This window comes from Manihot esculenta, chromosome 1 (genome assembly GCF_001659605.2).
Source record: "Manihot esculenta cultivar AM560-2 chromosome 1, M.esculenta_v8, whole genome shotgun sequence".
Taxonomy (NCBI): domain Eukaryota; kingdom Viridiplantae; phylum Streptophyta; class Magnoliopsida; order Malpighiales; family Euphorbiaceae; genus Manihot; species Manihot esculenta.
Window position 1 is genome coordinate 2,773,949 of NC_035161.2, and position 14,962 is coordinate 2,788,910.

At 34.5% G+C, this 14,962-nt stretch overlaps 1 protein-coding gene across 1 annotated transcript; it reads left to right on the top strand.

Annotated features, from left to right (window-relative positions):
• Positions 1–2,504: 2,504 nt before the first annotated feature.
• Positions 2,505–14,385, top strand: LOC110624293 (probable protein phosphatase 2C 6). The gene is made up of 5 exons (XM_021769403.2): positions 2,505–3,190; positions 4,494–4,883; positions 12,666–12,783; positions 12,985–13,208; positions 13,492–14,385. The coding sequence occupies exons 1-5, from the start codon at positions 2,939–2,941 to the stop codon at positions 14,032–14,034; spliced, it is 1,527 nt and encodes a 508-aa protein (XP_021625095.1). The 5' UTR covers positions 2,505–2,938; the 3' UTR covers positions 14,035–14,385.
• The last annotated feature ends 577 nt before the right edge of the window (positions 14,386–14,962 follow it).

Genomic DNA, 14,962 nt, shown 5'->3' on the forward strand with positions numbered 1-14,962 from the left:
TTTTTATCAAATTATCTTATGTAGGAGTATAGACAGACGCCTAGAAGTATTTTTACCAAATTATCTTATGCAATAATTTGATTTTGAATAATCATAAATCTTTATTAAACTCTAAAACTGATATTTCTATTAGATGGATTCGTCGTAATACTACTCTACCATCTTATATTTTATCTAAAAAATTTATAATGTATAATCGTCTTACTATTTGAAATGATATACTTTTTTATTTAATGAATTTTATTAATACAGTAATTTTTATTAAAATTTTAATAATCATAAATTAATTTTACTAAAATCAGGGATCGTATGGTTAGTTACCCGAATTAAACTATCGGGTACAAAGACACGTAGCCCACATTAAATTCTGTCAGGCGGGTGCGTTGCACACGTGCTTACACGCGGATCTTCGCGAACATCACATGATCCTTTCAGTGTTTGATATTCAAAATTTATTAGAAAAGTAGTTAAATATTAAATTTTAATGTTTAGTTTCTAAAGAAATTATCCCTCTACCTCATAAATTAATATTTTTCTTCTCCTTTTTAAATAATAATTTATGAATATGTTGTATTTAACATATAGTAAAAATAAATAAATTAATTTTCAAAAAAATAATTAAATATAAATAATTTATTTTTTTAATTAAATAATATAAATACATAGTATATATTTTTAAATTATATAAAAATAAAAGTAAATTTATTTTTGTGAGAAAATTTTCCCATTGACTTAATTAAATAATTTTTATTTTTAAATTAAATAATTTTTCATATTAATCTTGATGATCTTGAGTGTGTATAATTAAGCTTAATTTAAATGAGTACTATTTTTTTATTTTATTTTTTTTATTTATTCTCTAGTAATGTAAACTGCTAAGTCGTACTTACGGACGTACATATTTATCTACTATCTTCAGACAGCCATCTAATTCATTTTCGCGCTCGTGCTGATAAGGTTATAATCTAGCTAGATTTACTCTCCTATTCTCATCAGGTCAGATGAATTGATTCCTCTCTAATAAGTCCGATTCTGGATCAGGGCTGTGTTGTTGATCAGTGGTCTTACACAGTAGATTTTGAGAGATTTTAAACGTGACTTTTTCATTAGAAAAATTCATTAGAATTAAGCTTAATTTCTGTTTGGATGCAAGGGATCCAACCATCATTAAAATTAAAATTTAATTTTTAAAATGAGTTAAATATAAAATAAAATTTATATTAATTTAAAAAAAGAGACTATGTGCCCTTTAAATACCTGTAAATAATATTTTTTTTTGAAAGTTAATTAATTAAAAAATTTAAATAATGTGTTAATCTCAAATTAATCCAATTAATCCACCACTATGAATAATGATTTAAGGCATATGGTCCCAATGGAAAGTGAATATATAATTTATTTTGAAAAAATAAGATTAAAATAAATAAATATTGACAAGAACATACTACCAGAATCATACCTCAGCTATTATTATCTTTGTCTTCCTTTTTGGAGATTGCCTTGCTTGCTTCCTCTTTTATTATGTCACCACCCACAGACTCTCCCTTTTCTATTTATTTATTATTTTTAAATCATAAGCTTTCTTAATTAAATATAACAAATACTTAAAAATTAAAATTAATAAAAGTTAATTAACAAATAATATCTTCTAAATTTATATAATTACATCTTATATTAAATTTATTACGAATTATATTTTTTCAAATATATTCTATTATATTTTTATTATCAAAAACTAATAAAATTTACACATTATTATTATTAAGCGCGAGTAATATTTGATTTAAATGTATTTTATATTTTCTTAAGAGTTATTCATCATACAAAATAAATTAAAAAAATTATTTGGGTATGGTTTGATTTAAAATAAAATCAGATAAATTCTCATTCCTGATAAAAATTAAAAATAATAATAACATAAAATTAATTTTTAAATACAACTAATAATAAAAGTTCAACATTTTTAAAATTATAAAATTATATTTTCTAATAAAATATTTTTAGAAAATTTAAAATCTACCATTATCATATAATGTTTACAGTAGCGAGGGAAGATAGGAGTGGGAGAAAGCAGTGGCAAACAGTAATTCTATTCAAATTGAAAATATTGATTTAACTGAATTAATTTAAAATTTTAATTATTTTTATTTATTTTGATTTGATTTAATTTTTAATTTTAAAATTTTTAGTGATTTAAATTCACTCTAATTTTAATTAAAAAAATTAAAAAAATCAAATCGATTAATTATAATAATATATTATTTTTAATAATATAAAAAAATTATATCATATTAAAATTAAAATATTTTAATTAAATTTTAAAATATTTTTTTTTAAAATATAAAATATAAAAAATTTATTAAAAATTCAAACCGATCAAATCGAATCGAATTTATCTGAATCAAATCGATTCGGTTCAATTTGTTTTTTAATCAAAAGCCATTGCAGTCCATGTCATCTATATATATATATAGTCTTTACCTACTTCTGTGTATTTTGTTTCACATTTTAATCTTTACCCACTTCCTGTGTACTCATTTTATTGTCATGGTGCTCTCTCTCTCTCTCTCTCTCTCTCTCTCTGTGTTGGGTTCTAAGGCTTCTTACATTATAAAAGCTAAAAAGGGATACAGTTGTTTATGTTACTGATCTTTATCTTCGTGGCTTGAGAATGATGATTCAATAGTAGTTCATCTACTGATCTCCTTGATCGCTTTGTTTTGAATGGACACATATGGGTTTCTAGGCTTTTTCATCTTCTTCTCTTTTTAATTTGCTCATTATTTTTGGACCCAATTACACAAAGTTGTGATGATGGCACTGTCTCATTCTTGAGTATTTTTTTTTGTGGGTTTTCAATTTGATTACGTTTGGTGTTCTGCCATTTTTTGGTTACTTGACAAATAGAGAGGGAAGGAAGGGAAGGTGGTGGTGTTAAATGGGATCTTGTTACTCTTCATTAGGGAAGAGGGGAGTGGATGAGAATGGTGCAGCGGAGCAAACTACCACTGCATCGGCAGCTTCTCCTCGGAGGCACAGGTGGAAGAAGAAATCAGCTGGATGTGGTGATGAAAGTCTGCTTAATCACATTCCTGGCAGGATGTCCATGAATGGGTCGTCGAAGATTGCCTGCTTGTACACTCAACAGGGCAAGAAAGGCACCAATCAAGACGCCATGCTTGTCTGGGAGGTTAGTTAATGCCCTTTTATCTTTATCCTGCATCTTCATTAGTTCATTTTATGCTCAATTTATCATCTACATCGACTTACTAGTTAATCATGCAATATCTGAATCATGCCCAATTTGAGATATTATATTGGCTAAGAATTTAATTTAGCTTAAAACAAGTATGTTCATAAGCAGATGTTACTGTCGCCAATCCCAAGTAATTACCTTCCCTCTGTTGTCCTGTAGTGCTTGCTTATGTTTGAAGATAAGCTTAGGTTTTTCTTGGAGAATTGCAGTCCTCTGTCTAGATTACTTTACAAGCTTAGGAATTGGGATGATGAGCTGGAGGTGTGTTTGTGAATCATGGCATGTTTCATGGAATGTTGAACCTTCTCGGTCACATCTCACAGTCAAGTGTTTGGAATTAGTGTTAGGTGAAATCTGATATGAGGAAGGCGATCTCTGTGTGGTCCAATAAAAAAGTGTTGGTGTCATATTATGCTATTTATGTTCTGGCTCAGCACATCAAGAAGTCAATTACAGCTCATGAAGTTTCATGGTTAACTGTAGAGAGCATAAACCTTTCTCTTGCAGGAGAAGAGTCTTTATTACTACTCATTCTTCCTTGCATATTGAACCATATAGATTCGGAATTATCTTTTCACTCAAGATATATCCCATTTCCACAGTGGTGCTTGTGGCTAATGATAGAACTGTTTATTAATTGGATGTGTGAAAATGCGGAATTCATGGCTTTGGATTACACTTATGCAGCAAATAAAACAAAAGAAAGTGAGAAAAAAAGGAGTAGAGGAAAAAGACTGCATAAAGATAGTCAAAGCTTGGGATATTTTTCTTTTTGCTTGAGTAATGAGAGGTGCTTTAGTTACCCAATTCATTCTCATAAAATATTACCCTCATTAGTAGTACTAATTGCTCAAATAGGGTGCACCTTCACATATAACCAGCGTATGTATGAGCTGTGCACAGGATTACTTAGTCTGGAAGTTTAAAAGCTAGAATTTGTGATGGTTAATCACAGAGAATTTGTTAGAATTGAAGATGCTAAGCATATTTCTAGTGGGGTCATTTGGTTGTGTGATTATTTTTCTATTTATTCTTTGAAATATCATCTTGACCCAGCTTGTTTGAGTCTCCAACTCCCAACATTTACAGCAAAAATGTCATTTATGTGATTGCACCTTCCAAATCATTGCTCACATCAATTCTCAGCATGGAAATGTTGTAACCATCATCAATTATTGTTTGTCATATTTCTATGGCATTGATATGTGATAATATTGTTCAACTGTTTCTGCGATAGAACTTCAGCGCCAGAAGTGATGCGGTTTTTTGTGGGGTATTTGATGGTCATGGTCCTTTTGGTCATATGGTTTCCAAGAAAGTTCGAGATTCCCTTCCACTTATACTATGTACTCAGTGGAAAGATGGTCCGAATGATGAACAAAGCAGCCCTCATAAGGCTGGAAACACTCCTGGAAGCACAAATTCTGAGGAAACTGCATCTGCAAGCATGGATGATGAGTCACATGATTCTTTGGAGTCTGAGCAACATGAACAATTCCCAGAGATGTATCTACCACTTAAAAAGTCTATGATGAAGGCATTTAAGTTAATGGATAAGGAACTAAAATTGCATCCAACAATTGATTGTTTCTGCAGTGGAACAACTGCTGTGACTTTGATAAAGCAGGTAATTTTTTCTTGCCGCATTCTTTAACTGTTTCCTTTGTCATACTTGCTGTATCAACATAAACTATTTGCTCTTTTGTTTTATAGTTTTCTAAAGGGGAATAAAATCAGGTCGTCAGACTTTTTACCATTGCAATTAAACTGAATAGGTGTTGCTTGGATCATTCAAATTTTGGGCGCCAGATAGAAACAAACACCCTCGTCCTAGGTTTCTGATTGATACAATTGAAGATTCAGCCTAATCTGTTCACATACCACTGCTTTTTTCTTTTTTAGATAAAAGACATAAGGCCAAATTGATTATTTTGTTTGGTCTATTGAGGAAATGGACAAGGTAATGATGTTTATTCATTTTGCAAAGTTATACTAGGCAGGTATCCTGAGGGACAACTTTAGGACTTTGGAATCAGGGTTTTTTGCATCCTTGCACGTGAGGATTTTGTTTGCCTATTAAGTCTGTGAGGGATCGGCCAAGTGCTACTCTGGTGAGCCAACTTACCAAATGATTTAGCTTCCCTTGAAACAAGGTGTTCTCTCTTCCACATTTCAGTCAGTGTGCTTTGGATGAATTCCAAAATATGCTGTCTTACTTTTTAGCTTGATGCGCTGTATCCTGGAGTTAAGAACATGTTGGAAACATTGTTGTGACAGGTGATGTTAGCTTGACATATTTTGGTCAGCAAGGTGTTTATTTACTGTTCAAAAGAAACAAAAGAAAAAGCAAGGTATTCATTCATTAGTTTCAATCAGAGTTGTTTGGCTTTTGAATAGAAATTGCAAAATGGATTAAGTTGGGATGGTTCCAAAAGCGGTCTAACCCAAGCTTGACCATCTCTTACGACCTAGAATTTGGTAATTCTAATTTGAACCATGTATATGGTAAGAGTGAATTAGAGAAGATGATTACTTAAGTTATATCTGGAAGTTATTTGAATAAGATTGAAAGGCCTTTTGTGATTGGTTTTGGACAGTATCAGTTCTAAAATCTAGTCTCTTTGAATGTCAGATTTGGATAAGTCAACAAGGCTTCAGCCAAAAGTGCCTCATTCAGATCTGTTAGACTGGTGAATTCCGTTAAAACTTTCTTCATGAATACAAGGATCTCTTTTGATATTATTGCAAAGGGCTTTTGGAGCTAAAAATCTTGATTTTTGCATCGTTTTGCGCTTTAATCCTCACCTTTCAATTTTGACACAATAAATCAATTTTTGAAAATTCTTAAAATTTTTATCCAAATTCCAAATTGGGATTAGGGAAGTATGTCCTTACCTATGTGGCATGCCACCTGAAATTATTTATTATTATTTCAGATACTCCACATCACACATCACACAACCATGGTAAACATATAAATAACTATGATAAACCTAAAATATTATTGAATTAAATTAATTCAAAAGTCAAAACCCTAACCACTAAATTTGAAAATCTAAGTCTTCATCAATTACAATTCCTAAATTGAAACGGTTGAAGAGAGCTGTTTGGAGAGATAAACTAAATCTGCATGTTGAAGGTTGAAGGTTGAAGGAGAGAGAGATGTGCGAGGAACACAAATTGGAAGGCTGTTTAGCTGCAATGAAGAAGAACTGCTTGGGTTCGCTAAGAATAAGTGCTGGAGGCCATTTAGTGAAGCGAGAATTACAACTGAGCAAGGGACAATGAGTGAGAAAATAGTTAGGAAGTTGATATGTTTAGCGTTAATGCAAAGAGGAGCAAATGGGTTGGTTTGGTTGAAATTGATGAAAGTGAGTTTGGCACCACGAATCACAAAGCCAGTGAGTTGTTGGGGGTGTGATCATGAATAGTTTTTCAAGCACATGTGAAAGAGGCATTGAGAAATGAGACTCAATGGTGCTGGAGAGGTTTGATTAATTCTTAATTGGTTGAGGATGGAGGCCGGAGGGGTACGCCCCTTAAGCTTTAGTTCCTTATTGGTCTTTGATGTGGATAAGATAGACGTTAATCATACATTAGATGAAGAACGTTTCGTTGTGTTCATGGTAACAAATTATGTTCGTGCAGTTAATTTAGGGATTTTAATTAATTAGATTTAGGTTTTTGAATTTTAGTGGCTAGGGGTTTTAATTTAGTGTTGAAGGGTTTTGATTTTTATGGTTAATTTAATTTAATAATATTTTATGTTAATTCTAGTTACTTATATATTTTACTATGATTGTATGATATGTCATGTGGACCATCCAAAATAATAATAAATAATTTCAGATGGCATGCCACATAGACGGGAATACACTCCTCCCAATCCCAATTTGAAATTTGGATAAAAAATTTTAGAATTTTCAAAAATTGACTTATTGTGCCAAAATTGAAATGTGAGGATTAAATTGCAAAACGACGCAAAGGTCAGGATTTTTAGCATCAATAGTGTAACGACTCGGAAATCGGACCGCTACCGGCGCTAGGATCCAGATCGACTTAAGGCCGCCGGGACCCGTAGCAAGCCTAACATACATCCTGTATACCTATTAAATCCCATACATGATCAATCATGTACATAAAAACTTTAAACTTTTCTTTCACCAAGCTTAATCTGTGCATGCACAAACTTATAAACATAAAACCCCACACTGGAGCCCTCATCAAATGCTCCAATGGGGTAACATATCATACATTAAGCTTGGTTTACATAAACATCAATAAAACATTTAATTAAAAAAGATCATGTACCAAAAAGGGATTAACATACACTAGGGCCAAGCACAATTCTATCCTCCATACAATTATTTACATTACATCACATTATAGCATTTTACAATATATGTCCACATCTAACTATTACATAAAACATGACTTCTTTATTCTTGCTGACTTCCTGGCCTATCCCGTACCTGCAAACCTGGGGGTTAAGGGAATGGGGTGAGCTACTAGAGCCCAGTGAGCAGAATAGTAAAACATTATATTAAAATTTATGCTTTCATGAAATGCATCACATCACAAACAAATCACATTAAGGATGAACTTGTCAACAATAGCCCTCTACATATCCAATAGTGCCAGAACGTAGAATGGGTCCTGGTCTTTCCCTTACATAACATATCATAACATATCATAACATTCCAATGTGCCATGGACGTAGAATGGGTCTTCCTGGACTTTCTCTTACATAGTGCCAGGGACGTAGAATGGGTCTTCCTGGACTTCCTAACCGTATCATCATCATATCATATTATACCATACGAGGGCTAATGGATCATCCAATGTTCATCCACATCAACATCATATTATGCAATGCAACATATTCGTGAATTCTAATGCAAACAACCTAATACATCTCATGGCATTCGTGATGCATGAACATGCTCAAAATTTATTTATTTACTTTGCAATATAAAGAGTCATTTTACTCACCTCAGGCTAGCTCTGAAAAGACTCTGAAGCAACTATCTCACTGCTGAGGTCCTTGGTTCCTCGGGTCCGAACCTACACAGGTGGACTCAAATGAGGGACCAAACATAGACTAACATGACTCTAAACAACTCCCCAAAAACCCCCTAAAACATCATAAAACAATCATATAAATCATGCAAAGGAAGGCTGAACAGAGCACTTTCGGCAGCAGGTTCGGCGGCCGAAAGTCCCTCCAGAGCCGAAACTCAAACACTTTCGGCGGCACCTTCGGCGGCCGAAAGTCCCTTCCAGAGACGAAACTCATGCATGTTCGGCGGCACCTTCGGCGGCCGAAACTCCCCTCTAGAGCCGAAAGTCCAACTTTCGGGGGTAGGGTTCGGCAGCTAAAAGCTTGCCTCCACAGGCAGGTTCGGAGGCCGAAAGTCCTTCGACTGCCGAACCTGAGTTCTTCCAAAGTGGCAGAACTCAGCCTCCTCATGCACATTTTGCCTCCCAAACCTTTCAAACATGCATTTAGCTATTCTACAACATGCATACTCATGCAAACAAGCATATAGGGGTCCCACACTCTCCTAAACCCCAACAAAAACACATATAGCAACTCATACAACATACATTATCCATAAACTCAACATTAACCCTAACAACAATCAACTAACTTAAACATGCATTTCTACCCCATAAACCTTCATAAAACTTGCTTAGAACATCGAAGAAGGTGAGGATCGACGCTTACCTCTTGAAGATCGAGAAAGGGCGTGACCTAACTTGGAGATTTGGGGAAAACGGGTTCCGGAGGTCTCCAAGCTTCACAACTTCAATCTAAGCTCAAAATCTTCAAGAACCAAGTTAAAACTTGTTAAAACTTGTTAAAACTTGAAAGATTTGAAGAAAATCATCAAAACCAACCATGGGAGGGCATGGACTCACCGTTGACCGAAAATAGGGGAGAAAACTCGCCCATTTTCGGCCATGGGGCCTTTTATAGGTGGCTGGCCAGACCACCTTCAGAAGCCAAAGGTAACTCCAAAACTCCAGTGGATTTTCCTCTATGGTTATTTTCATTCAAAACTCAATTTCTTTTTTACTTAAAACCATAAAATATATGAAAACATTTTATAAAAACATGATTTTTACCCTTCTAGAGGTTTCCGACATCCGAGATTCCACCGGACGGTAGGAATTCCGATACCGGAGTCTAGCCGGGTATTACAAATAGCCTATTGCAAATGATACATTGCCAATTAGAAAGTAAATAGATCACTGATGGTGCCAGAAATTCTGGTCAGTGGGGACAAGAATTATACTTTTTTTTATAAAATATTTACCCATAAAAATAAATTAATACACTGTCAATGAAGTGTAATTATGTAAAAAATTTAAATTCAACTGGTAAAACTTTGTTTTAAGATAAATTAAATTAAATCATATAAAATAAATTCATAATAGTCTTATGAAAAAAAGGAATTGTTATATATTTATCTTGAGTGTCATTTTATTTAGAATTTAGGCATGAAGAGTAATAAGTTGCAGGACAATAAAATATGAGTACTATGTTAATATAGCATAAAAGAATAGAATATATTTTTATTAACTTTATCTCTTACATTAATTTGAGTGCATGTTAAGTGTAATAAGTATTTGGGTCAATTTTTTAAAAAATAATTAAATAATCTTAAACCTTTTTAATGTATCATATTGAGTAAAATTTTTGAAATACATTTTAGTTGGGGTATTAAATATCAAGCGGCATCAAATAAAAAATACATATATTTATTGATGAACAACCAAGTCTATCAAGATTTCAGTGGGGGCATTACCCCGACAAATTACGCTATGGACCAGCCACTGCAGATAGATGCATATTTAATAGGTTGTCATACCACATAAGTGCATGCTTTTTCTACCTTTTGCATAGATTAGTTAATAATGATTTGCCTTCTTTTGAAGTAATTCTCTGCCTCTATGATTGCAAGATGATAGAGGATGTTTAGAATATAGCAGATAAATTGGCTTAGAGTGGAATCTAGAAAAGTGAGGATTCCCAGCCACCCGTCCTCATTGGTGGTACAGTATTACATGCAGTCTATCTTGCTTATATGTAACTAAATTTTCACTTCTCTTGATTAGACATTCTGAGGCAAGATGTGTCTATTTCAACATTATGATTGGAAATTCAATTGCAGTCTTTATGGCATTATGAGTTGGAATCAGAATTTATGGATCAATTTCGTGTTGAAAGACTAATGTCAGGCTTTATCTTGGTGGCTAAATTTTGCAAGGATTGATGCATAGAATTTAATGGGAAAAATTGTTAAGAAACAAATTAAACCTATTGAATTGCTTACGGGGTTTCTAGGTAACCATCCTCTGAAAGAAGGCAATGATACCCTGAAAGACAAGCTCAACAACATATCAAATCTCTGTGTTCTTATCTGAATAAAAAAAAAAAACAAAGAAAAAGAATGTTACAGAGCATATTATACTGAATCTTTAAATCTGTCTATGACTAGGCTACATAGAGAACGAATATTATATTTTAGATTAAACTGGAATTTGCTTGACTAATTTACCTAACAAAATGTTGCACTAGATTTGGATGAAAAGGAGGGAGAGGGAGGAACGGAAAAGGGAAGGAAGGTTAATGGAAGAGGCGAAGAGGACTGGATACTTCACAATCATCTCCTATCCTTCCTACTGGTTAAAAATTCATTCTCTAAATTGGGTGGCTTTTGGGGGTAGGTGATTCTCCCAACTTTTCACTTTCTTTTATTTGCAGTTACAAATTGTAACAACATTCCTCTTCTCCCCTTTATTCCCTTTCATTCTAACTAAAGGGAAGGTACTTACCTTTTCCCATCTTTTCTCCTTCACCCTCTTAACCTACAAAAGAGATAAATAACCATCCTTTAACTGTCAGATCCAGGCTCTTGGATGATTACCACGTGTAATTGACTGAAGAATTTATACTCAAGGTTGTGGTAAACGCTATATGGGGGTAAGTTGTGGGTTATGCCGAGTACCTTGGGCTGGTGTGCGGGTAAGTGTCCTGCAAGATAAACAATGTTTGAGGGCAATTTGTGTCTCCCCTACTTTGACACTCTGTCCTGCTGATGAAGTTAGTTTGGTGATAGGGAGATGGAGAGGAGAACAGGGACTCCGGGAGAGTAAATTCTAAGAGAAGTGTTGTAAATGAAGTGGAGAGAATGTCTTTTCTTACCTAGCATTAGGTTCTTATACCCATATAATAAGTATAATCTTGGGATCAGGCCTGTACGATGATCTTACCAGCTGGATGTCTGGGATGTATAATCCCTAGGGGATGTAGTTTGTTATGCCCTATTACAGGGTAAGTGGTTACATTAGAATCCTAAATGTGTATATCTTTACACCAGGGCCTCCAGCAATAGGTTTAGAGGTGCTCAGGCACTCAGGCTGCTGAATCCTAAATGTAGTTCATTATCCCTATTACAGGGTAAGTGGTTACATTAGAATCCTAAATGTGTATCAACTCTCCTTTCTCTTTTTGCTCTAAACTCCCAAACATATTGTAAGAAAATAATGTAAAACAAACTAGCAGCTCATAAAATTTAAAGACTTGATTCTTTAAGAGTTCATTATTCATGGTTGCACATCATTTCTGGACTATGAATGAATTTCCAAACTAAAGCTTAGGGATGCGACCACCTTAATTTTCTGCTGCACACTTCACATGCAAAAGCTACATATCTGTGCTTAATTTTATCAGTGAGATCGGATATAGATCATAATTGCCTGATTGAAGAGAAATATTGAGTACTACTGTAGGGACTTTTCCAGCAGCAAACCTGGTAGAAAGCATGCTATCGTCATTTTAATGGTGCTACCTTCCCTGGCATTGAATTTATTAAAATTTATTTAGTGTTTCACTTATTAACTGTTATTAGTTTCTCATATAAATTTTATAATTTAATTTGAAAGATGTGCTCTAACTCTGCAAAGGTGTTTTTCTGTGCTTCGAACCATGCACCATGTCCCTAGCGTCCATGGATGCTCAAGGTGCATCTGGCAATTTTTATGATGCTGTGCCTTGTACAAGATTCTCACATCTGAATATTGCATTATCAGACCATAACTGCCTTGTTGTATCCCTTGAATAAGCGTGCATGTCCATTTCTTGGCTAAAGTATTGTCATTAAAACATGCCCGTCATATCTGAAGTTTGGCTTTGCGTTCTGTTCATCATACCTCTATTGTATTCATGTTCTTGATCGCTAAAATTTTGATCTTACAGCATTAAATGATCTTATGGACAATATTAACTAATACAAAAGTGGTTACTTTGTGAATACAACAGAAAATGAAATGATTTTGGTTTTCTTAGGATGAATTTAACCCTGTATCCTTATTCATACCTTATGACCATGTGGCTTTTCAGGGCCAGGATCTTGTAGTCGGAAATCTTGGTGACTCCAGAGCAGTTCTGGCAACTAGAGCTGAAGACAATTCTTTGCTTGCTATACAATTGACTGTGGACTTGAAACCTGATCTGCCAAGTTTCTCTCTCTCTCTCTCTCTCTCCCCCCCCAGCCCCCCCACTGCACACACACATATGCATATATATACCTGCATGCACACACGAGCATACACTCTTATACACACAAAAGAATCAAGTCAACAAATCATAATATAATATACTGGAAAACTACTTGGACATATAGTGGTAAACTTAAAATTCCTCCCCTTTCAATAATTAGGGGAAGCTGCCAGGATCCACCAATGTAAAGGAAGAGTTTTTGCCTTGAAGGATGAGCCAGAGGTTGCACGCGTATGGTTGCCTAATAATGATTCTCCTGGTCTAGCGATGGCTAGAGCTTTTGGGGACTTCTGTCTGAAGGATTTTGGTTTAATTTCTGTCCCAGATATTTATTATCGTCACCTTACTAAGAGAGATGAATTCATCATTCTCGCTACTGATGGGGTATGTTCTTTTATTTTGCTTCAAATTGAGCTTTAATTGTTGTGCAATGTAGGCCATTTATTGTATTGGATAATTATTCCGTGACGGTGACATTCTCTGATGCCACTTTGTATTCTGCTAGAATGTTCTTTTAAGTATCTATAATGCAGTGATAGATCTGTGTGCTTGTTCAACCGTGTCAGATAGAACACCAGACTGCATGGATTCTTTTTTTTTTCCTCCCTCTTTGTATGAATTCCATTTCAACTTCCACATATTCATTAATTTTTAATTTGATCGATAGGTTTGGGATGTCCTCTCTAATAAGGAAGCTGTTGACATTGTGGCCTCAGCCCCTGGACGGGCTACAGCAGCCAGAGCCCTTGTAGACTGTGCAGTTCGAGCATGGAAACTTAAATATCCTACTTCCAAGAATGATGATTGTGCTGTTGTGTGCCTGTTTCTTGATCAATTATCTGCAGCAAACGCCGAGGTAGAAGAGTCAACAATGAAAATGATTCCAGAGGAATCATCAGAATGCATATTAAAAACCAATGAAAATGATAGTCAACCTGAAGTGAATGATGATTCTCACGTATATGTTCTTAGTCATTCGGATACAATACGGGGTTCTGATGAGATTGTGCCCGTCTCTGAGTTGACAGAGGAGAAGCTTTCTTTAAAGAGCCAGAGCCAATCAAAGAGGAGCCTGGCTGAGTGCATTTCAACTGCAGAAGACGAGGAGTGGTCGGCCTTAGAAGGTATTACAAGGGTTAATAGCCTTCTAAGCCTTCCTAGGTTATTATCTGGTGACAGAAGAACAACCAGTTGGAGGAAGTGGTTATGAAATGTCTGATGGCCTTTGTTGCGTTCCCTCGCAACAAACACGAATACTAATTATTCCGTTTCTGCAACCGAATCTCGCTTTCTCTACGAACTAAACTGATGAAATTCATTGGTCTTGAGGATTTATGTATCTGCTGGCTGGAAATATAAATGTATATGTATAAATATAAGCAGGCCAGCATATTTTGAGGCTGGAGTTCCCATTAGGTTAGGTGTATATCCCAACTGAAAAAATACATACAGGCCTCTTCAGTTTTTGTTAGTTATGTTATTCTCTGGAACTTGGATTGTGAAATCATGTTGTTTCTTGCCTAGAGATTGAATTCATGTTAGTGGGTTTTTTTTTTCTTAATAAATTTGTCTGAAATAGCCTTAGAGATTACTTGGACTAGAAATTTTACATTTATATTTGATTGTTTTATCAAGAAAAACAAATTGTTTGGCAGGAAGGAGAGTATGCATGATGTGTTTCTGCACCTGTAAGATGCATTTGGAATGACCTTTCTCCCTGAGTAGCAAGAAGCTGTAGTTTCTTCTACTAATGCATGAGAATCTAAGCAAATGGCATTGATCCTGGAGGAGTTCTTTTCTTACTTTTTTTGGCCAAAGACAAATAATTCATGAAACAATGCCTTAAAAAGGCCAAGAGAATACACAAGCCACCTGATAAGCACAAAGAAGAAAAGCTACAGCTCAGTCGAGCCCAATACAGTACAAACACCAAATCGTAGCTAGAATGGGGTTTGAGCTATCAACCAACCCAACAAAAACTAAAGCCTTGTTAGGGTTTGAGCTATCAACCAATCCAACAAAAACTAGTGCCTTGGTTGGTTCAGTTACTTTTTAGAAGTAATTGACTTTTCAATAAGTGAAGTTGAAAATTTTCACACTTTTGAGAACTTGAAATTTTCAATCAAATAAGGCTTAGA